Source organism: Alligator sinensis, unplaced genomic scaffold (assembly GCF_000455745.1).
Source record: "Alligator sinensis unplaced genomic scaffold, ASM45574v1 scaffold768_5, whole genome shotgun sequence".
In the NCBI taxonomy this organism is placed as follows: Eukaryota; Metazoa; Chordata; order Crocodylia; family Alligatoridae; genus Alligator; species Alligator sinensis.
In genome coordinates, this window is record NW_005841991.1 from 2,726,520 (window position 1) to 2,748,867 (window position 22,348).

A 22,348-nucleotide genomic window follows, 5' to 3' on the forward strand; every position below is an offset into this window, starting at 1 on the left:
CCAACGCAATCTAGCACAAGGTCCAATCTGGCATGTGGGGTTGAGGCCATGCATCAGGCTGGCCCTGGCCAGGGATGCTGGAACAGGACCCAGCTGGGTGTGCTGGATTTGGCCCCTGGACTGACCCCTGGCCCCTGGACTGATAACAATAAAAAAACTAGATGTGCACCAATACATCAGTCCCATATTGGATCGGCACTGATATGAGGAAAATTGAGAGCACTGGCAGTTGGCTTTGTCTGTCTGATGTGGCCAATAAACAATGCATGCATGCGCACAACCGCAGCACAGCACACAGGCAGCTGGAAGCGCAGCCCGGCAGCATGGAGAGCAGCCTGGGCAGACTGGTAAGTATGTTGTGGGGGGAGGGGGAGGCAGATTGAGGCCCCCGTGGTGAGGGAGGGAGTGGGACAAGGGCAGAGGCAGGAGCAGGCACTGCATAGCTGGGTGGGGCAGGGCGGGGCACAGCACAGAGCCGCAGTTTGTCCAGGGGGCACAGATAGTGGGGAAGAGAGGTGGCTCCCGCCACTGCATGCATCCCAAGAGGGTATGGGGGCGTGCCCCCCAAATCTGCATGTGGGGTGAGGGCAGGCTGCCACTGTGGGCTGGGGCCAGGGATTTGCCAGGCTCTTCCCAGCAGGGGGCTGGACCAAGCTGCCCCCCACCCCGACCCATGGATGAACTGCAGCTCCATCCCATGCCCTGCCCCGCCAGGCAGCACCTGCCCCAATGCCAGCCCCACTCCCTGCCTCAGTGCAGAGGCCTCAATCTACACCCCTGCAACATCCCTTGCCTCCCCACACCCCTTCCCTCACAACACCTACCAGCCAAATGCCGCTCTCCACGTCGTGGGGCTGCATATCAGAATTGGATCAGTATCAGCCGATATGGCTCATTAAAAATCAGACATTGGTATCAGCCCAAAAACTTTCTATTGCTGCACAGCTATAAAAAACTAACAATGTCAAGGAGCATTTTAAAAGACACTATGGGAAAATAAGAGAAAACAGAACTGGTGGTGTCAAAGACAGACAAGATAAGGAACCTGGTAAAATTAGTCAAATTATAAAATAATTGAGAGGTAAATTACCACTGAAATCCATTCCCTCATAATTGAAGCATTCTATTTGCTTTCTTCCAGAGCTTTATATACATATCAATGTTGCTATTACAATTTTTCCCCTAAACTTCAGCTTTATTTTACCTATTAAAACTTCACCACCTATCTTACCTATCTATCAATTTATGTAATAATATTCTATCCAAGAACCTTCCTTTATATATGTTAAATGTCTATCCATATTGCTTCTTTAAGCATTATATTTCAAGCACTATAAATTCTCAAATATTAAATGCACATTTTAACATACATTTTACGGCAGCCTAATGACTTGGTCCATAATCTCAAGAGGCATTAATTTGTACCCATATCTCTTCTTTGAACAGTACAGAATCATTCCCCCTAAAACCTTTATATTAACCGTATATATCTTTACATTAAGAATTCTATAGTATTTTATTTGCATTGAAATTGAATGCATTTCCTTTAAAAAATTGTTCTGTTTATAGATTGTTGCTTAAATATTATCAACTAACTACCCTTTACATAACAGACTTATTAGTTCATTCTTTACTGTTCGGTTACAAAATATATATTTTTAAATTCTCCTTAAATTGGGATCAAATCCTAAAGAGTGGCACATTTCTTTCTGCTGATATAAATTTTTACACAACTTATTAAAGCCAAATAATTTTAAGTTGTTCTGTTTGAATAAACTACTAATTTTAGAAACATGCATTTTACGTTGGTGCGCTCATTCAGTTAGGACTTAAAGTAAAATATTTTTACAGGATATAATTAATTTGTCCAATAACATTTAAGACTGGTATGTTGGATTATAGTTAGTAAATTCTAAATTTTGAATAAACAAGCAGCACTCAAAACACATATGTATGCAACTAGCACTTTACTAGTAAGTTGAAATCTCATCATATGCCAGGACAATAGTGAACCTTTTCTTTTTTTTGTATCACAATTTAACACTACAATAATAAACTCCATTTATTCCAGCTCCCAAATCAGCCATTGTATTTGCTTCGTCATAGTTTATTAATTAAAAATAATTGTTCTGTGCATCTGTAGATGAAGTACAAAATTTGAACACAGGTATCACCTCCTGAGACTGCAATGTGTGGATCTATAAGGAATACACTTCAAGAGCGATGCAAAAATGACTTTGGTAAATTTCCTATACCTTTACTGAACATTCAAACTTATTTTTATATGTGGTACTCACAGAATATTACAATTTACAAGGTGTTTGATCATTTATCTTATTTAATATACTTTATAAGCAAATCAAAGACATTTCCGAAAGTTTCTGCTTTTTGTCACCTGATATAGGCCTCAAACATGAAAAGACATATAACAACCTAAACCAAGGGTTAGCAAGCTTTAGGAGCACTGAGCCAAAATGCTGCTTGCTCTGTGGTAGGCTGGCACTTCTGACGCAGCTGTCACTGCTGCTCCCCACTGTCCAATCACCACCACACCTGTAAACCCCACCCCCTCCCACAACTGCTGCAGAATTCTTTTGCTGCAGAATTACCACAGAAGCCTTCTGCTACCAAATCGCCATCAATACCTGGGCTTCATGGGCAGGATAAAAATCACTCTGTGGGCTAGATCCAGCCCACGAGCCTTAAGTTGCCATCCCCTCCTCAAAAACCCCAAGTCTGTTTACGCAGATTTTGAAATGAAACTTTTATAACCTCTATCTTGTTTTACCTTTCTGAACTATATTCCTTTATATACAACTTTCAAAATACAATGTGTGTGTAAGTAATGGTGATTGTATGGAATATCTGAGAGGTGTGTAACACAAGCTGCAAATGTACTACAAATGGCAGATTGTAAACCAGAGAATTGTGTTGGTAAAAAAGACAAATAACCAACTAAAATGGCTTACTAAAAAAGAAAAAAAAAAAAAAAACAGGAAAATGCCAGTCTGGTAGTATCAGTAGATACAGGCACAATTTTTTTAAAAAAGGAGGAGAAAATGATGATGGTTTTTGCAAGATTTGTATATGTTTTAGAAAAAGATCTAATTTTAAAAGAATGTCATGATGCAAAAAGGAGTGATATATAAGAGATGCTATTACAGCCATAAACTATGCTGTTAAGCACAGCTTTCTCCATCTACTTGAACTTATAGGAAAACAGTTTACGCCCTTGCAATTTTCTTGTTGGGAGTAATTTCTTTTCAAAGCATTTTAAAGTAGTCATCCTCGAAATTTCGAGAGAACATTGAGGTTGATGTGGGCACTGTTAATTCTGAACTCAAGTTTTGCTCAGAAAGTTTCTTTTTTGTGTCCTTGTATGACAAGGTATTTAGTAGAATTCAAAGATTCATTGGAATCTGACAGGGCCATACTGAACATTTCTGTCATGGCCTCAAACTTGTGACCTCTGGGCTATCAACTGTGCACCTTAGCACATGCACCACCCTACCTGCCACTCAAAAGGTGAAAAGTTTGTAATTACTTAAATGCTTGACAGGACATAAGCTTTACTTAAAATGCCTATTTGTAGATATTTTGTATCTAAATGCAAACTTTATATAATAATTTAACACTGCCATTGATATGGGAAAAGAAGATGCTTTACCATGTAATAAAGCAATATCAGCTGATGCTAGGGGATCAACGAGAGCCACTTCCACGTAGTGATCCCTGGTAACAGCCAAGGGCTCTCAAATCAACAAAAACGCAAAAACGCACAAAGATAAAGGTACGGACACTAGTTTTGTTATACAAAAGAGAAACTGCTGATGCTACAACTAGTTACTAATATAGAAGTATTAATGTTAATTGAGGAATTAATTGGGTATTTGATGCTTTCAAATTCAGGAAAATAAGAGCCACCTCACTGACATATGTATATTATAATATGTATAGCTGCTATTTTACATACACATACTACATTAATAAATATAAATAAATAAATAAATAATAGGATTATAAGAAAGTAGGCCTGAAAGAGGACCAAAAGGTCATCTAGTTCAGTCCCCTGCTCAAGACAGGACCATCCCTAAGGAAAACATCTCAGCTAAGTGTCCGTCTAACCCGTTCTTGAAACTTTCCAAGCATGGAGATTCTACAACTTCTCTAGGTAGCCTGTTCCAATGCCTGATCACTCTCATAGTCATTAAGTTCCGCCTCATTTCCACCTGAAATTTCCTGTGCTGCAACTTGAGGCCATTGCTCCTAGTCCTGTTCACTGCAACCACAGAGAAAATCCCATCTCCATCTTCTCTGTCATCCCTCTTCAGGTATTTGAAAACTGCACTGATTTCTCTTCTCTGGGCTAAATAACCCTAGTTCGTTCAGCCTTTCCTCACAAGTCCTAACTCCAAGGATCCTAATCATTTGTGTTGCACTGGACTCTTTCTATACTGTTTGCATCCCTCTTGAAGGGGGAGACGGGGGAGACAGGACACAAAACTGAATACAGCATTCCAGGTGAGCCTTCACCAGAGCTAAATAGAGCAGAAGAATTACTTTATTTGATTTGTGAGTGATGCTCCTATTTATACAATCAAGGATACTGTTGGGTTTTTCTTGCAACAAGAGCACACTGTTGGCTCCTGTACAGGTTGGGGCCCACTCTAATCCCCAGGTCCTTCTCCACAGTACTGCAGCCCACCCAACACTCCCCAATCTATATTTGTGCATGCAATTATTTCGTCTTAAGTGCAGGAATTTGCACGTGTCCTTGTTGAATCTCATTTGATTATGGACCATTCCTCCAGTCTATCCAGGTCATTCTGGAACATAGGCCTGCCATTCAGAGCATCTGCAATTCCACTCAACTTGTAGTTATCCACAGAAGTGCACTCAATCCCATCATCCAAGTCATTAATAAAAATGTTGAACAATACTGGACCCAGGACAGACTCATGGGGAACCCCACTCGTTACCTCCTCCCAACCAGACATTAAGCCACTAAGGACAACTCGCTGAGAGCAATGATCCAACCAGTTCTCTATCCACCTTATAGTACTTTCATCTAGTCTATATTTTCTTAAGTTTTTTAATGATGTTGTGGAGCACAATGTCAAAAGCCTTGCTAAAATCAAGGCATGCCAGGCCTGCTGCTCTCCCCTCATCCAAAGAGCCTGTCACTTGACCATAGAAGGTTGGTCAGGTATGACTTGCCCTTGGTGAATCCATGCTGGCTGTTCCTGATCACCTTGATCTCCTCTAGGTGCTTCACACTGGATTCCTTGAGGACCTGCTCCACAATCTTTCTAGATATAGAGATCAGGCTGACTAGTCTGGAATTCCCTAGATCCTCCTTCTTCCCATTCTTAAAGATGGGCACTATATTTGCCTCTTCCTTAGTCATTCATGACGTCTCAAAAAGGATAGGCAATGGCTCAAAAATTACCTCAGCCAATTCCTTTACAGTACCCTCAGGTTCATCCCATCTAGTAATGTGGACTTGAAAACATTTAGCTTTGCTAAGTAATCCCTAAACCGCTCTGCCATTACTTAGGCTGTTTGTCTCCTTCCCCATCTCTGCTGCCAACTGGTCAGCTGGTAGCTGCTCCTATATATGAAAACAGAAGTAAAAAATGCATTAAGTACTTCAGCTTTCTCAGCATCATCTGTGACAAGATTACATTCTTTAAGAAACCTATGGAATCTCTGGTCTTCCTCCTACTCTTTACATACTTGTAGAATCCCTTTTAATGGTCTTTTATGTCCCTTGCCAGCTACATCTCAAGTTGTGCCTTGGCCTTCCTAATTTTCTCCCTGTGTGGCTGTGCATACTCTTATACACTTCCCTAGTATCATGACCAAGCTTCCACTTTTTGTAGGATTTCTTCTTCAGTTTCAGGTCCTTGAAGAGGTCAATGTCTAGCCAGGCCACGCTCCTGCTACACTTCCCATTCTTCCTTCTCATCAGGATAGCTAGCTCCTGCACCCTTAAGAGAGCCTTCATAGAAGACAGCTGGACTCCTTTTCCCCTCAGACTTGTCTCTCAAGGGATCTTGCCCAACAGGACCCTGAGTTGGTTAAAGTTTACTTCTCTGAAGTCCAGTGCCCTTATTCTGGTGCTCTTCTTCTTTCTTCCCCCTAGGATCCAGATAGCATTTCACTGTCATTGTCATTATATATCAAATTTACTTTGGTTAAAGTGCAAATCTACCTTGCCTTTTGGCTAATTTCAAATCCAGCCAAGACAGACACAGGTGCATTTTCACCGTTCTATGAAGTTATGGAAAGACAGGGTTGTAAACAGTCTCTAAACAAATGGTATCCATCTCACCCAGCCCCATGGGCTAGATCAGTGGTGAGGAGTTCAAGCACAGGGTTGGAGCCATAGCACAGAGCTGCATCATCTGGCACATGGGACTGGAATATGGCCATGGCAGGATTAATTGCTGCAGCTCTAAGATCTGTACAAGCCACCACTCCTCTCACTGCCAAACTGCCAGCCCCACAGGCAGCCCCACAAGCCAGACGATGCAGTTCCATGCCCTGGATCTGTCCATGAGTCAAGCCAACACTCTGGAAATTTGGCAGAAGGATGATGGGTGAGAGTGTTAATTTCCATGGCTGCAGGAGCAATGAATATTGTGGCAATTTATGCTGCCACCAATCATCTTGCCACCACATTTTCAGACCCATGGGGAGCACTGCAGGTCAGATGCCCTGGCTCTACAGGCCAGATATGGCCCACTGGCCATACCTTGGTCATGCTTGCTCTAAACTGATGAAGCTATGCACTCTTCTCCTACCTTCAATTTACAGCAATCAGTACAACCTCCCATTTCTCCTAGACCTGTCTCTACAAGGAAAGCAGCTAAGAAGAACATAGGGACCTGACTAGGATAGACCTCAAAGGTCACTGAGTCTAGTCCCCAACAGTCACAGGGCACTGTCCATAACCCGTAGAACCATGTCATCTAGCCTGTGGTGCTCCATGCAGGTCTAGAAATTTGGTAGCGGGACAAACAGTAGAAGCTCCGTAGGCCAGATGACAACGTCTACTGCATCAGATTTGGCCTTTGGATTGACCCTGAGCATTGTGTCTAGCATGCATGACCAGATAAGTTGGGCATCACTGATCAAGAAGAAACAGCTAACTGATTCAGATAACATCACCAAAAGAACTTCAATGTGTTGTTGATACAAAGCTATAATGCAATGCTACAGAATTATGTTAATTTTTTTGTAATGATTGTATAATAGGATATTTAAATGGTAGTACAATTCAGTACACTGAAAGGTTCTCTCCTGATAAACACCGAACTGTTAGCCTAAGAATTTCTGAAGCAAGGGTTTTGTTTGTATTTTGTCTTGTAAAAGCTTTTATTAGACTGTGAAGAGCTGGGATAGATATTCGACAAGCTTTTCAGATTTTTTCCCAGACCTGAGGAAGGGTACTTTGTGTTGGAAAGCTTATCTAACACCTCTTCCAGTTATTCAATTGGTTTAATTAAAGATATTACCTACAAAAATCCTTCCTTTTCACCAGAGGCATAACAAGGAAGTTACAATGCACAGAAACAGCCAAGACTTCTAATTGCTGTCACACCACTTGCATAGTCATAAAGCTGTGACAGCAGCTGCTCTCTTTTCTCCCACTATCCCTCCTCCCCCACAAGTCAGCACCCATGGCTGTCCCTCCACCTTAGTTATACTTCTGCTTCTTGCAAAGTTCCTGGACTATTACAGCTGCATCAATTCTCCAAGCCAATTACAAAGGTGACATACACTCACATTGGTAAACAGAGAAACAGTGGGATTTAATTTTGGATTTAAGTTTCTTAGTTTCCTTGATTTGACAGTCTCAAGATAGTTAGTTCAACAGCTTCAAAATGCACCGTTTGCCCCTTCCATAGGAACGGGATTGACAATGGACTTCAACCCTCAAACAAATCTAATGACAATTTACGCTTCAAACAATTTAACAAATAAGTTTATTAGAAAAGGTAAAATTAAAAGTGTCCAGGGATCTGGGTATGTTGAAGCTTCTATATACTACTTGACTAACTATGATATCAACAAAACATTTCAACAAATTACATATATAAAATGCCATAACTTCCATGAAAAGAAAATGTCATAAAAAATCAGCAACAGCTAGACAATCAGACAAATCTTACAGTGGTCATACTTAATAATCTTATATCAGTTTTAGAACTATGCTGTTTTATTTACCAGATTAGATAGTTTAGAATTAAGTGCCATTGTCCCATTACTGTCAGTATCTACAGAGTGCATTTGAAGGTAAGAGATCCTGTGGCATGTGCCACAAGTTAAGAGAGCACATACACTTTAATTTTTACTCTATTTCAGGGGTGGCCAAAATATGGTCCATGGGCCAAATCCAGCCCGCCAAGCGATTTTTTCTGGCTCATGGCGAGTCCCTTGGCCCCACCTGACTCAGGCACAGGGTAGCCCAAGCAGTGGTGCATGCGGCCAGTCCTGCTGCCTCTGGGCATGTAGCAGGGCTAGGGTGGCATGGTGGCCAGACTCAATTTATCACTTTGTGAAACAGAATTTGTGAAATACAGTGCAAAAATTCCAGAGCCCAAGACCCTGTCAAGGCTGCTGAAAAGGAATAGTTCTGCCAGGCTTCTGATCAGTAAATTAACAGGAGAATTGCTCCTATCCCAGCTACTCAAAGTTAACCCCACTATTTTCAATGCTGGCCTCCATTTGCTCCATGGAAGAAAGATGAAGGAAAAAGGATCTCAGAGCTACCAGAAGTTCATCAGTTCTCAGGCAGCTAGTCAACAGATTTGGTTTAGCAACTCACTACTAAAATATGTGTGCAGTACAGTGGGACAAGGAGCCTGAGTTGGCTCTAATCTGGTAAAATTGAGCTCTTCAGCTGTCACCTACCTTCCTCCAGAAGAGATTCTGCCTTGGGTACAATGAACACCAGGATGCAGGGGGACTGAAAACTCTTCTCCCTTCTATCCACAAACCCCTCCCTCTATGAGTAATGGTGGTGTTCAGGTTGAGAAAGGAGTTTATCATCTTCATAGATTAGATTTTAGATACCGAATCATAAAACATCTAATGGAGCAGAGCCAATACATCATTTAATGCTATAATACACATTCTCCAGGCTTCTTCAATATTCATATGTTCACTGAATTTTTCCTCATAAAAATGTAAGGGCAAAAAACTTATCTGGTCCTATTCCAATATCTTACAAAAACATCAGAGAAAAGCATACTTGTTATCTGCTATTGTAGCATTTATTTTACCATTAGGTGGCTTCTTCCTCACTTGCATTGATGAGCTCTGTCTGACTCAAAAAGTCTACAGGCCAACAAGAGGTAAGGCACTGCTAGATCTGGCACTGGCCAAAGGGGATGATGTAGTCAGTGACCTCAGGATCGAAGGGAAGCTTGTTGACAGTGATCAGGAGTTGATCACTTTCTCTATCCATCGCAAAGCTGGCAAATCGGTTAGCAATGCAGAAATCCTCGACTTTAGGAAAGCTGACTTTCACAAGCTCAGGAGGTTGGTTGTTGAGGCCCTGAGAGACCATGATCTGATAGGGAGGGGAGTCCATGATGCCGATCAGCACTCCCAGCTTCAGGAGGCACATTAGAGCCCTTACTGCCAATATACTTCCAAGATTAGGAGCAGAGATCAGTTGACTAGCTTCCTAATTGCCCATGCAGGGGATCATGATCCTGAGCTCCCCCAGCACCAGCAATATGGCATGATGGGGATCCGATTCCTGAGCTCATAATTGCATCTCTTACCATGGACATGTAGCATTTCACGAAGCATGACTGTTCAGACTGCATATCAGATTCCATGGTGCCTTTAGCTGAACATCTGCCTGGAGCCCTAGAAGTCTTAAAACTGACATGAGCCAAGTCAGTTCCATGGCTGCTATCTCTTCTCAATTTCAAGGCTTCTATCAGCACCTACGTAATCAGTTTCAAGGCTTCTAATACCATAGTACAGACAGGGACTTGCACTTAATGAGCACTGCCTATATTAAGTTAAATACAGATTCTAGATATATGTATAGCCTTTTTTCAGTCCTAAGGTTATGCACTTAAATAGAAGATGCTGTACTGCTATAAACTGAAAATTGAAAAAATCGTAGTGCGCGTGCTAGACCTGGATTTTGTAATAGGTATAAGGTTTACTTTGTAATTCGTTAGATGGAAATGAGGAAATATTTTAAATAGAACTTCTCCGTGCATTCTAGACAAGCATATTTGAGTTCAGTTTTGAGCTCCTACTGGGAAGTAAATTATTCATTGTGTCAAAGTACAAACTGGGTTCCCAGTTACGAATTAGCACTGTAAAACATATACAAAAATATGGCCTCTGTCATGAAAAGCTTATGATCCAAAGCAAAAGCAACAATATATGTATAGAAAAGAAAAAGTAAGGATTATGTAATAAGCTAACAATACTCATTTGCATAAAATCAGTAATAACAGTACACGTTATGCAAAACAACTGTTCATTTTTTGTAGACATCATGGAAGAAGATAGTTTTAAGATGCCAATAGAGGGTAAAGAAATGAGCTTTTAGGTTTTTATAGAAAACCTAGCCAATTACCCATCAAGAATGATGGGGCAAAAAGCAAGCAGGGACACAGCTCCATGCCACCCCCACATCTGGGCCCGCTCCCCACTTCCCTCCTGCTGCTTGGGGTGCAGACCCACTCCCCTGCTTCCCGCTGTAGCAGCAGAGGAAGGAGAGAAGCAGACCCGGGCCCAATGCGAGGGAGGAACAGGCTCAAGGGTGGGGAGAAGCTGGACTGCTGCAGCGGGGCGGGGGGGAAGAGGGGGCAGAGGCCCTCCCCTCTCCCAGCGATGGTGGGGGGATGGGAGAAGCAGGCTCAGGGCCGACACAGGAGAGAGGGAGGAGTCGGCCTGGGCCTGATGGGGGGAGGAGGCCTGTTCCTCCACTTCCCCTGCTGCTGTGTTGGGCCGGGCCGGGCCTGCTGCTCTGCCCCACACTGAGCAGCATGTTCGCTCCTCCCCTACAAGTCAGGCCCGTTCCTCCCACCACCACTGCCGCATTGGCCCATGTTGGCCCTGCAGGCAGTGACAATGGAAAGGAGGAGGGGAATGGAAAAGGGGAGGGGAGAGGTAGGCCGAGGCCGAGGCCAGTGCTGGTGGCCTCCCCCGCCTCAGTGTCCTGACCCAACTCCCCCCTCCCCACCACCTCCAAGGAGCAAGGGGGGTGGGGAAGACCAAATCTGGTGGCCTTTCCCCTTCCCCTGCTCCATCGTCGCCACCTGCAGGGAGCGGGGGGTGGGGTGAAGCCAGCACTACTGGCTTTGACCCCCCTCCCCCCCAGTTCTGTCTGCTCCGCTGCCACTCCGGTGGCGCTCCGCCATGCTGCCGCTTCCTGTATTCTCACGCTGACTGGTTGTTTCAATCAGCCAATCAGGGCAAAAGTAAAGCATTATGGACAGACAGACAGATTAAGGCTTTTATAATATTAGAATCTTCCCATGTAGACATGTAGTGTTAATGGAAATAAAGGTTGACATAACTGGAATAATGGAGCTGGGATCAGTGCCTCAACAGTGTATAACAGGAGGCAGCAACCTTTAAGAATGCTGTGGGCTGCCAATACCTTCTACAGTGCCCCAGCCCACCCCGCCCTGTGCCAAGGGCTGTTTTCATGCTCTGCTACTGCAGCTTCTGCTTACTATCACCACCCATTGCTGCTGATTTCCATCCTCAGTGCCAATGGGTAGCCTTAAATTCAGCAGCAACGGTAACACAGCAGTGGGATGCAGCAGACAAAGCATCTCTGCCACCATGTGCCCCCAAGCCCTCCTGCCAATCTCTTCATGGGCCATAGATTGCCAAAACCTGGTATATAAGATACAATAAATATGGAGGCAACAAATCATGATGAGGTGTAAAAATGAAGACCAGTAGTTTGCATCTGATTTAGTGGAAAAGGCAGACTGCTGGAGGGATGCAAAAAAGGTACTGTGGTTGACATGATGAGCTAGGAAAATGACCTTCCCAGCAGTTTTGAATGGGTATAACTGAAGGAATATTGAGTTGTCAAGGTCAGAGAAAAGGAGGTTATAGTGTTTGAGCTGTGACACAAGATTCTAGAAAAGAAATGTTGTTGTTGTTGGAAAAGAAAGTCTAGATCTTACAGAGGCTATACCAAAAGAAAAGACTAAATTTTGACATGCCTTTGATATAATGAGTGAGTGCCAAATTGAATAAAAAAACCCAGCTAAGAGCTTGTGTGATAGGAAGGACAGTAATATGGCTCATAGTAACTGGTAAAGGAAGGAGATAGAAGGAACTGTAGAGAAAGAGTAAGAGCTCTGTTTTGGCCATTTTGAGTTCGTGATAGCTGGATGTCCGCAGGAATATGTCAGAAAGACACGTTCTAATTTTAGTTTGAGCAGAAGACAGATCAGGAACCATCAGTATACACGTGATAATTATCAATATACAAAAAAAAATAAGGAAATTATGTTTTGAGATAGATAATGAACATATCCATTGATTAAAGTCCCTATAAAATATTCAGTATGAGAGCTCAATTAGATTCCTGGAGATAAGGCAAAGTGTGTATCAATATGGGCATATTAAATATATTCATGGATTGCTAAAGCTGGTAACATAAAAGATCTGTAGGAGGTCAGAATTAAAGGCGGAAGGATAAAGAAAACCCCAGAACATGTGGTATGAACATGTGCTAAGAGTCATTGAAAATGAAACTGGAACATGATCAGATCAGAGTTCAAAGATACTAAGATCTTCATAAGAAAAAAAATGAAATATGTGGAAATTAAATAAGCTTGGAGAAAGGTTATTACAATTTTAAATGAGGTTGATGGCTCTTCACACCCACTATTTATGGTTCAGTGAATGAGAGGCTAATTGATAATGGATAATAACTTGCTTTATGGCAAGTATTGTCCCTCTTTCTGGACAGCTAGTGATGAACAACTGTATGAAAGAAATTACAAGATCAGTTTTAGTTTTAATGGGTATCACTTGACTTTTATTTGTATATTTCAGTTTCAAAATGATTGAAAACACACTGTTGTAATATATTAAAAAGGGAAGCTGCTGTTTAGCTTTTGGTTAGCATACAGAGCCTGAATGGAAAGAGAGTTATAGTTCAAAGTTATGGTAATCATGGATCTAGCAAAAGAACAAAATACATATGAAGAGATTGCATTGTATGCTTACAATTAAAAATAGTTAAACCTTTTCTCTTATTATACTTTCTTGTGTGAAAATACTTACTTTCACCTACTATATGATATATTTGCAATTTAAGTCTTTTCAAATTACTGTATGCATCATTTGTACCTATATTTCCACTTAAATTATTACTTTACTGTTTTTATTACACTGGTATATTTTAGTGGGCTAAAATATTCCTTCATCAAAATACATCTTGCCCTTAATTTAAATGCTCTTTCTGTATCCTACTTACCTGAAGGTATGTTATTCTCCTCTGTACAAGGTCTGTTAGATCTTTGGCCTCTTTTTCTCGCCATTCACCTGCTCCATCTGTTTGACTGAGGTAGTACAAATCTGTCATTATCGACCTAAAAAAGGCAAGCAACATTGGAAAGCTACCTTAATACTACTAAATTAGAGGGTTAGATAAAGCCATAAAGAAAAATGAAACTGAATTTCAGCTTACAATTACACTGATCTACTTAAATGTACATTGAGTGGGCAGAATATACAATTACATAAACAGAAATGTGCGCGGTTTTTTTGCCTATAGATCAACACGACTAAAATCTTTATGCTTGCAACATGCAAGATATCGCAATTAGTCACTCTGAAATGGAAACTTCATAATTTCTATAAAAAAGAAGCAAAAATCCAACACCTATTCTCCAGCCAGCTCATTCTTTGAGCTGCAATTGCACACCTGAAAAACAGTCTCCACACTACAGAACTACTTCAACTAGGAGATTCATTCCATCCGACTCTCTCCTGTATAATAGAAAACATCTTACCAAGAAGGAAGGAAAAAGAAAAATTCAACACCCAGCTTACCATCAGACAACTCGGAGGTAAACAGACTGCTTGAACTTTTTATCTGAGGCTAACTTGCATAAAAGTAAATGTTCCACCCAGGGGAAACTATGCCATTTTTTTCTCCTGTGCAGTATGAATTTTCCTTTCGACCTGGGAGAAATATTACAATATGCGCTTTCTCCTTTGCCTGAGGAAGGGCGTGTGAGCCTGAAAGCTTGCAACTAAAATAATTGCAGCTATTTAGTTGGTCTAATAAAAGATATCACCTCTACCAAAGTTCTGCACAGAATGTGTGTGCATGCACCAGACAACACTAAACTAATTGGACTGTTGGTACAACTCAGCTTCAGTGGAGTCTACCTCTCTCTGTATGTATTCCCTCTGTGCACCACAAAGAGGTATCCAGAATACAGCCCACATTCTATGATTTTGTGTCCTCTAATTATCATATTTTTACTCATCCATTCCTATAGATATGGAGTAGGAAAACTTTTAATCCCACTGCACAGAATGTTTCCATTTCGTGCTGAAGGAAAGATGTATATTTTTCCAAGAGGCCAAAAAACATTAGTTCCATGATAGATATGAATTTCACTGACTCAGGGAGAGAGAAAATCTGTAGGTAATATCTAAAGTAGCTTCTCTGACAATGTAACATTACATGGTGATCAAAACAAAGCTTATTGTCTTTATATAATGTAGCACTATAAGTGTTATGTGACAGATACTTAGCTGAGTTAACTATAATCCTGACAAAGGTTATATTATATTGAGGTAGTTTTATTAATATTGTATAAATATTAAATAAAAATCTACAATAAAGTTATGAGAGAGGCAAGGATTTTTGTAGGTGATATTTTATTAAACCAACTGCATGTTTGGGATAGATTTAGACAAGCTTTTGAATGAACTACATTCTTTTTCAGGTCTGGAGTCTTCTTCAGGTCCTCACACGTCTATCCCAAAACATAATACTTCTCAGCCAATGCACCAAAAGCCCTCGGGTAAACTATGTAGGTGAAACTGGACTAAATGTATGCACTGTAATGAATGATTATCAGAAAAAAATTAAGAGCAGAGACACAGAAACAGATGTAGGAGAACATGTCACAAAACAACCACTTACTTTCTAACCTTACTATCCTCTTGGATCAAGGGAAATCTACAAAATGCCTTCAAAAGGGGAACCTGGGAACAAAAATTCATAAGCTGGATGGGGACTAAGTCCAAGGTCTGAACACTAACTTCACAGTTCACTATAATATACCTGATTCCTGATAATCTTTCTTCACACCATGGATGATAACAACCTTCCCTTTTCAAAGGTCTTGATCTTCCACTAATCAAACCATCTTGTCCCATTTGCTAGCTATTCCAAAGAATAGCTATGACCCAAAAAGGAATTTCATGGCCTGGCAGACTATTTTTAGTCATTGCTGTGCCTGCATTTTACTCAGACCTAAAGAATAATGGATTGCATTAGAAAACTTGCCTAAGTTTATCCCAACCATGCAATTGGGTCAATAAAATAGATTACTCACAAAAATCCTTGCCTCTCGCATATTTCCTGGATCCTCGCAGCTACATCACTCCAACTTTACAATAAAGTAACAAATTTAGCTTAGAAACAATGTATTCTGTCTCTTTGGGAATTGTCAGATATGAAATAGTAACTTATCAGCACTGAGTGGATAACTGCATTTTAGAGCCCAAAGAAGGGCAAAGTACGAGCAATTCTAGCTGTCAGAAAGGAGCAGCAACATGGTATTGATGCTGGAAAGGGGGAAGCCCAACCAGCAGGAAGGAAATTAAAATATCCAAAATATTCACAACAACTTGGCAGAGGTTTTGGTTTTTTTGGTTGAAAAACTTTTCAGTCAGGAGGGGAAACCCATTCTGAGGAGGGGAAGAAACAGAGGCAGACAAGCAAGTGGTAGGAAGCTGGTTTGGCAAAATCCTATAATCACAGTATAGCACTGTTTTGAAGTCATGGTTATTCAAACCCTTGGTCAAAGGACAGTAAGGAAATGGAAAATATTAAGATACTTGCAGTACTTATTTTGTCTTCTCTACAAACACCAGAGAATAAAGTGGTGTCCACAGTTAAAGTGGCTTATGACTTCCCATTATAATACCAACATTTTTTACAGCTTTGATAAACTTGAACTATTTGAGAGAGATGCATTTAATTTGTTCTTTATGGGCGAGAGTTACCAGTGGATGGAACACCCCTGCTCTAGGGGCAGTATAAGACACACCAATTGGCCGCATTCTAAGGCACTGGTACTCCAGAATTCCTTGGCTGAAACTATCCCTGCTAGATAGGTTTGTTGCCAGAGCTGCACCACAGAGAATTTCTCTTTGGCTCACTTCCAGACTCCCTGCAGTGCACACTGCCTCTGTGCTGCCAAACCTTGAGGAAAAAAGAGAAAAAAGGGGAGGAGGCAGAGCCGCAAAGAAAATGCCCTCCTCCCACTAATGAAGTTTCTACAAGTAGGATTTCAAGGTGAGGTTAAATACTATAATTAAACCATATTACGGTCACTTAAAACACAAGTATCCCCACGTTAACACTTATTAACAAGTGCTAAGTGCCCTCTAGACATCATAAAGCTAAGCACTTTAGGGGATATCTTTGAGCCCTGCTACCCAGCTTGAGTTATCTTATAGTCAGGCTACTCCAATGAGATAAAATGAAACAACCAAATTGTAGTCCTCCAACATCACAGGAGACACCACTTTCAGCATGGATTAGCCATCACCAGAAAGCAATGGCCCTGGACTAACAGCGAAGGGACAGCCAAGCAGTAAGTGGGGTTTGGGGGGAACATGGAAGGGAAGGCAGAAGTGGAGGGGGACATGGGTAAGGAGAAGTAGGGGGCAGGGTGAGGGAAGGAGTGGGGGAATAAAGATGGAGAGAGGCAGGGAGGTGGGGAATGGATGGGTGGGTGGGGAGCTGTTGACCAGCTGCATGATGTAAGAGGCAGGTGGGTGGGCCCAGAGGCTCTCCACAGGATCACTTTGGGCCCCCTAGGCCCAATCCTGCCCCCATTAGGTCCCATGACTGCCCAGCAGCATCTTTTAAGGAAACGGCAGAGGCAGGGAGGAGTGGGTACTGGGGCTGGAGCCACACTGTAGGCCTCATCTGGCCAGCGCTGGGGCTGAGCAACAGTGCAGGAAGGGGAGGGGTTCCCTCTCCCTGCCTGCTACCAGGCTCCCTGAAGCACATGCCACCCCCATGCTGCCCAGCTGCTCCTTGAAGAATAAGGGGAAGAAAGGGGGAGGAAAGAAGTGGGTGGGCAGAGAGCTGCCAGGCAGCCATGGAAGGTGGACAAGACAGAGGCCCAGCAGCTTCCCCTGAGCCCATATCAGGCCCACACCACCCCTGCCAGGCTCCACAGCTGCTTAGCAGGTCTTTACCTACCCCCTCTTCCCCCTTTTCCCTAACAAGGAGCTCATAGGCAGTTGCTGGGGGTGGGGGGGTCTTACAGGTGAACAGGCAGCTGCCAGGACCTTGCAGGGAGGCATGGGCCCAATCCAGGGGATCAATGTGTGCTGCAGGGAGCCTTGGAGCAGCCACAGAAGAGGAGACCCCCTGAATCACCTGCTGCTGCTTTGGACTGATCTGCATGGTGGGGGGCAAGGAGAGCAATCAGGGATGGGGGTGGGGGCAGTTGGTAAGAGGAGTAATCCTAACAATGCGGGGGAGATCCAAGAAGTGCAGGGGAGAGAGGGACTGCCTCAGCTATGTTGTAGCTAGAGATCCGGAGAGCTGAGCAAGCACAGAGCGTACTTGACAGCTCCAAGACACATCCCTGTTCACCATCCCTCTGGTGGCAGGTCAAAGCAGTGCACATTAGAGAGGATCAATTCTTAATGTGCGACTGCTCACAGCATGTGCTAACACTAGCTAACATTCTTTAGAGTCAGCACGTGCTAGTTGTAATGCATAACTAACTACACCCTTAAAATATCTTCTAGGATCTTGCTTTCAAGTGAGATCGGGAGCATTTACACTGATTGTTTGGTCATTACATGTTGTTATCTCCAATGAATTATAACAGGAGTCTATAAAACTTACTGCTGTATTAAACATTCTGCTTGGAAATTGCTGTTACATTTTAAATCAGTTTTGTCATTTTTATTTTCCAGTCTCACACGCTAGGCCCTGCCCTGCCTTCCATGAGTACAAAATTTCCTATACAAGTCTGGGTTATACTTTTCCTACAGTATTTTAAAATTAGATAACTACCTCCAAATTGGTAAGTATTAGAAGTCTACACAAGGCTCAAAATTAGATTAAACCAGTTTAGAAATGATAAGCATAAGACAAACTCTAATATTATAAAAGCCTAAGTCTGTCTGTCTGTCTTCCTGTAACACTTCATTCGCACTCAGGGCGAGGCCGGGGAGAGCGGGTCTGGATCCCAAGCAACAGGAGGGAAGGGGGAGTGGGCCCGGATGGAGGGGGGAGGGGGCAGGGCTCAATCACTGCCCGTTTCCATCCCCGCCCCTCTGTCATTCTTGATGGGCAATTGCCTAGATGTTTAATAGTTCCATATAATGGATTACATACACTTGTAATGCTATGTAGAAGGTTGTATTTACCAAAGGAAAAAACAAATAAAACTCCCCAAATGTGTTTTATAACATCTGTCAAGCATCATTCGCTTCAGAGAAAACTCATATTTTCTTGGAATTTTTAACATATATTTTCTCACCCTCCTCTCATGCAGTTATACTGATACTTTAAAAGGCATACCATCAATTTGCAATCTAGTCAGTTACAAAAACTCAGCAAAATAAAATCACAGAATGATAGGAAAAATGGATTGGGAGAGACCTCAAAAGGTCAGCTAGTTCAATTCTATCCTTAAGGCAGAAATAACCTATTCTAAATATTCCAGACACGTTTTTGTCCACCTTGAACTTAAGCTTTCAATGACAAGGATTCCAAAACCTCTCTATGCAATCTGTTCCAGTACTTAATCATAGTAGTTCTATTTAGATGCATAAAATAGATCCATTGATAAATGTCTCTCTGTATCAATATTAAACTAACCAATCTGCAATTGCCTGAGTCTTCATTTTTCCTTCTTCTAAAGAAGGGCACTATTCTCGCCCTTTTCCAGTCTTCTGGCACTTCATCTGACCTGCAGGAGTTCTCTTCCTCTTCTCCTCGCTGTTGAATCTGCTTGTCATCTGAGGCTGGAAACAGATGTGACCTTTGTGCCACCATAATTTTTATGGTGGTACAAAGGCCAAACAAACAGATGTCCATATCCCTTGTCATGCCACAAATGCCAAAAATTTTGGAAGAGACAAGAAGTAGTATAAATTTGCACTGCTTTTTTGTAACTGACACTGGTTTGCCCTGGGGTGGGAGCATACAGGCAGTTCTCCAATCCAGATGCTCAGGGCAGTCATTCCCAGGGCTTCAGGAACTCAATACTGCAAGCTTCAGGAACTTCCACTAGGTGCTTCGATTGGAGGGGGTAGGAGGCACCCTGATTCAGGGCATGCCTCTACTAATGGGGGGAACCCCAGGTTCTCCACTTGCAGAGACATGCCTCAAGTGTTATTCCGCAGCATTGGGCCCCTGCTGCTCCCAAATGCAGCCGGGCTCTGACCATTTGTGGCAACAGGCAAAGTCTATTTTGCCCAATGAAGTGGATCAGCTGTGCTGGGATGTGCCCCAGCACAGCTAATCTACTTCAATAGGCCACATCCGTTTAATAGCTTGACAGTTGATTTTCTTGTGAAAGCTGAAGTAAAAAAGGCATTACATACTCCAGTCTTCTCCTCATCATCAATTAATAGATTCTCCTTCCCATTCAGTAAGGTACCTACATTTTCCTTGATTTTAGCAAGTTTCACATATTTTTAAATCAGAAAAGCTGTGTCAGCTATTTTTAGTTAACAGTGCTTTTGATAAATGTAGCCTTTTTTAATTTACCTATGAACCAGCTTTGATTTATTAGAATAATCATGAAAATGATGTCAAAGCCCTTTGGATGCAAACTCTCTGTAATTTATGCTCAGGAGAATCACAGGGACAACAACAAACAAAGGAACTTAAGACACTTGAATAAAGGAAAGAGAAAGAACAGCTGTTATGATGAAGGCATGATTCATAATTTGTATATGTACAATACCTAGAAGCAGACGCACAACAGGTCTCCAAACTAACTGACTTCTACTTAAATCAACAGGACTACTCACGATCAAAAAGTTAGGGATGTACCTACTTACCTTCATGAATTAAGACCTTAATCTATGTTCAGATACTGAAAACAACCAATGCTACCTTGAAAGATAAGCTATGCAAGTGTGAAATCTGCTATCAATACAGGAAACAATAACAGAAGAGATTTATTGAAACCACAAAATTCTTAATTGCGTTTGGCCCAAAGTTGGCAAAAATCTATTTTAATTAAATGTGAATGTTTATTTCTTACTGACAACCGGCTGATTTTTTTTTAATAGAGATGTTACAAAGACACACCAATGTCAAAACATACTAAATTACAGTTTGTTCACCATAGGTTTCTATCTGAACTAATAACAACAGTCCACAAATTAGAAGAGGCTCATTTCAGTAGTTCTCTTTGACATGAAAGTTCAAGAACACAACACCATCATAGTTTTACTGGTAGATGACACAGATTCTACTCTCAAAACCGTGAATGTATCTGCAAAACTGTGAGCTCTGCTGTGGTGGCAGAACAATGCCTGCTCTGCAATCAGCAGCAGGCTTTTGAACCATGGGGAGCTGCCACAAAATTTATGTAGATGTACTACAGTCTGCACTGGTAACCATGGCCCTTTTATAACAGGTGCATATAGGGGTGTACTGCACACCATGCCAACAACAGCTGTTGTAGTGAAACCTCTGGCAGAAACCATGCAGAGCTACCAGAAGCCACTTGGGCGGAAATGTGCTTTGGCAGCTTCCCTGCTGTGGCAGTTGTCTGTTGGAAGCACGCTGCAGTGTAGGTATATAAGCTCTATGTTAAGCCCAAGTCATACCATAAAAGTTGTTAGCAAAAAGGTCAAGGAAAATGGAGAGTTTTATTTTAAAAAACCATCAGATTTCAGGGATCACTACTCACTACTTAGCACTGCTAAGAATATAAAACGCACCTCAATGATTTGCTGGACTCATTAGGCTAGAGACTAATGGATAAAATCCTTAGTGCTAACATATAACAAGCTTCTTAAGTCAAAGTTAATTAATTCTGGATTAGTTACAACAGAATTACTATACCAGAAAACTGGAGGGGAAAAAATTACCAAACACTTACCAGCAAATAAGAAAGAAAGTTAAATTTCAAACAAAAATGACTGGAAACTTGCCAAATATAACTCCTGAACCATCTGCACCAGTCATGTTTTAATCATAATTCTCCACCATCTGCAAGGAGCTAGTACCACAGGAAAAACAAGACAAGACAACTACACAGAACCAAGAAGGACATTAGCTCTCTGTTTTTATACAATATCCAGACTTCTATTGATACTGTTTGTGCACTTACAAAAGAATACATTATCATAAAAAACATCCCAGTCACGTGCAGTCTGCTGCCATGCAATTTACCCTTCAGTGACAGTTTTCCTACAGAATCTAAAATGTGTATTTAAAAAAAAAAAAAAGAAAAGCTACTTTCCAGTACATTAACTGGAGTTCTGCCAAGTATGTTGTCTATATCTACTCTGTGTGCTACAGACTGTAGATTTTGTTAGCAGTGCCCATTTGAACTATGCATGGATCAATATTTTTTCCATAAACGTCCTCCTGCTGCTAGATAAAATGGCTTGAACTTAAAATGAACATGATCCTTCCAAACCTAACATCCTTCAAAACACTATGCGGCATGTGCAGAGAACAAAGGTTGAGATCACAAATCACTTATTTGTCTTGAACCATAGGGTCCAGCCTAAAATGTAAGTGCAGTGACAGACTAGGAGAGAGCTTGGCACTGACAGTTTTTGCCTTGGCACCCTGACGATGACCAGAAGGACCTTTGCTCTGTCTTGCTCAGCTTTTCTCTCAGTTATGATAATATTGGTGAAATATCTATATTAACTGGACTCATCATTAGATCAGGAAGGCATCTTCCGGAACACCCTGAATCAGACTGCCCTTGGAGCTAAACCTGACATATATTGTTCTTACTGCCTGCAGGCAAGTTTAGAGATAGCTGACCCTAGCACTGGACATCGACAGCTATTAATAACAAATGAAGCTCCTGCTCATGGTCCATGTAGAAATGTCTGATGAGGCTCTTGGCAGGGAGGC

At 41.8% G+C, this 22,348-nt stretch overlaps 1 protein-coding gene across 5 annotated transcripts in view; it reads right to left on the bottom strand.

Moving 5' to 3' along the window:
• The window catches only part of FUT8 (fucosyltransferase 8), a 300,428-nt gene that overhangs the window by 79,863 nt on the left and 198,217 nt on the right, over positions 1–22,348 (bottom strand). For all 5 annotated transcript variants that reach the window (XM_006021405.2, XM_025201353.1, XM_025201354.1 and 2 more), the window contains one exon: positions 13,490–13,604. In XM_006021405.2, the coding sequence (XP_006021467.1) occupies positions 13,490–13,604 (115 nt within the window). The remainder of the gene's footprint in view (positions 1–13,489; positions 13,605–22,348) is intronic.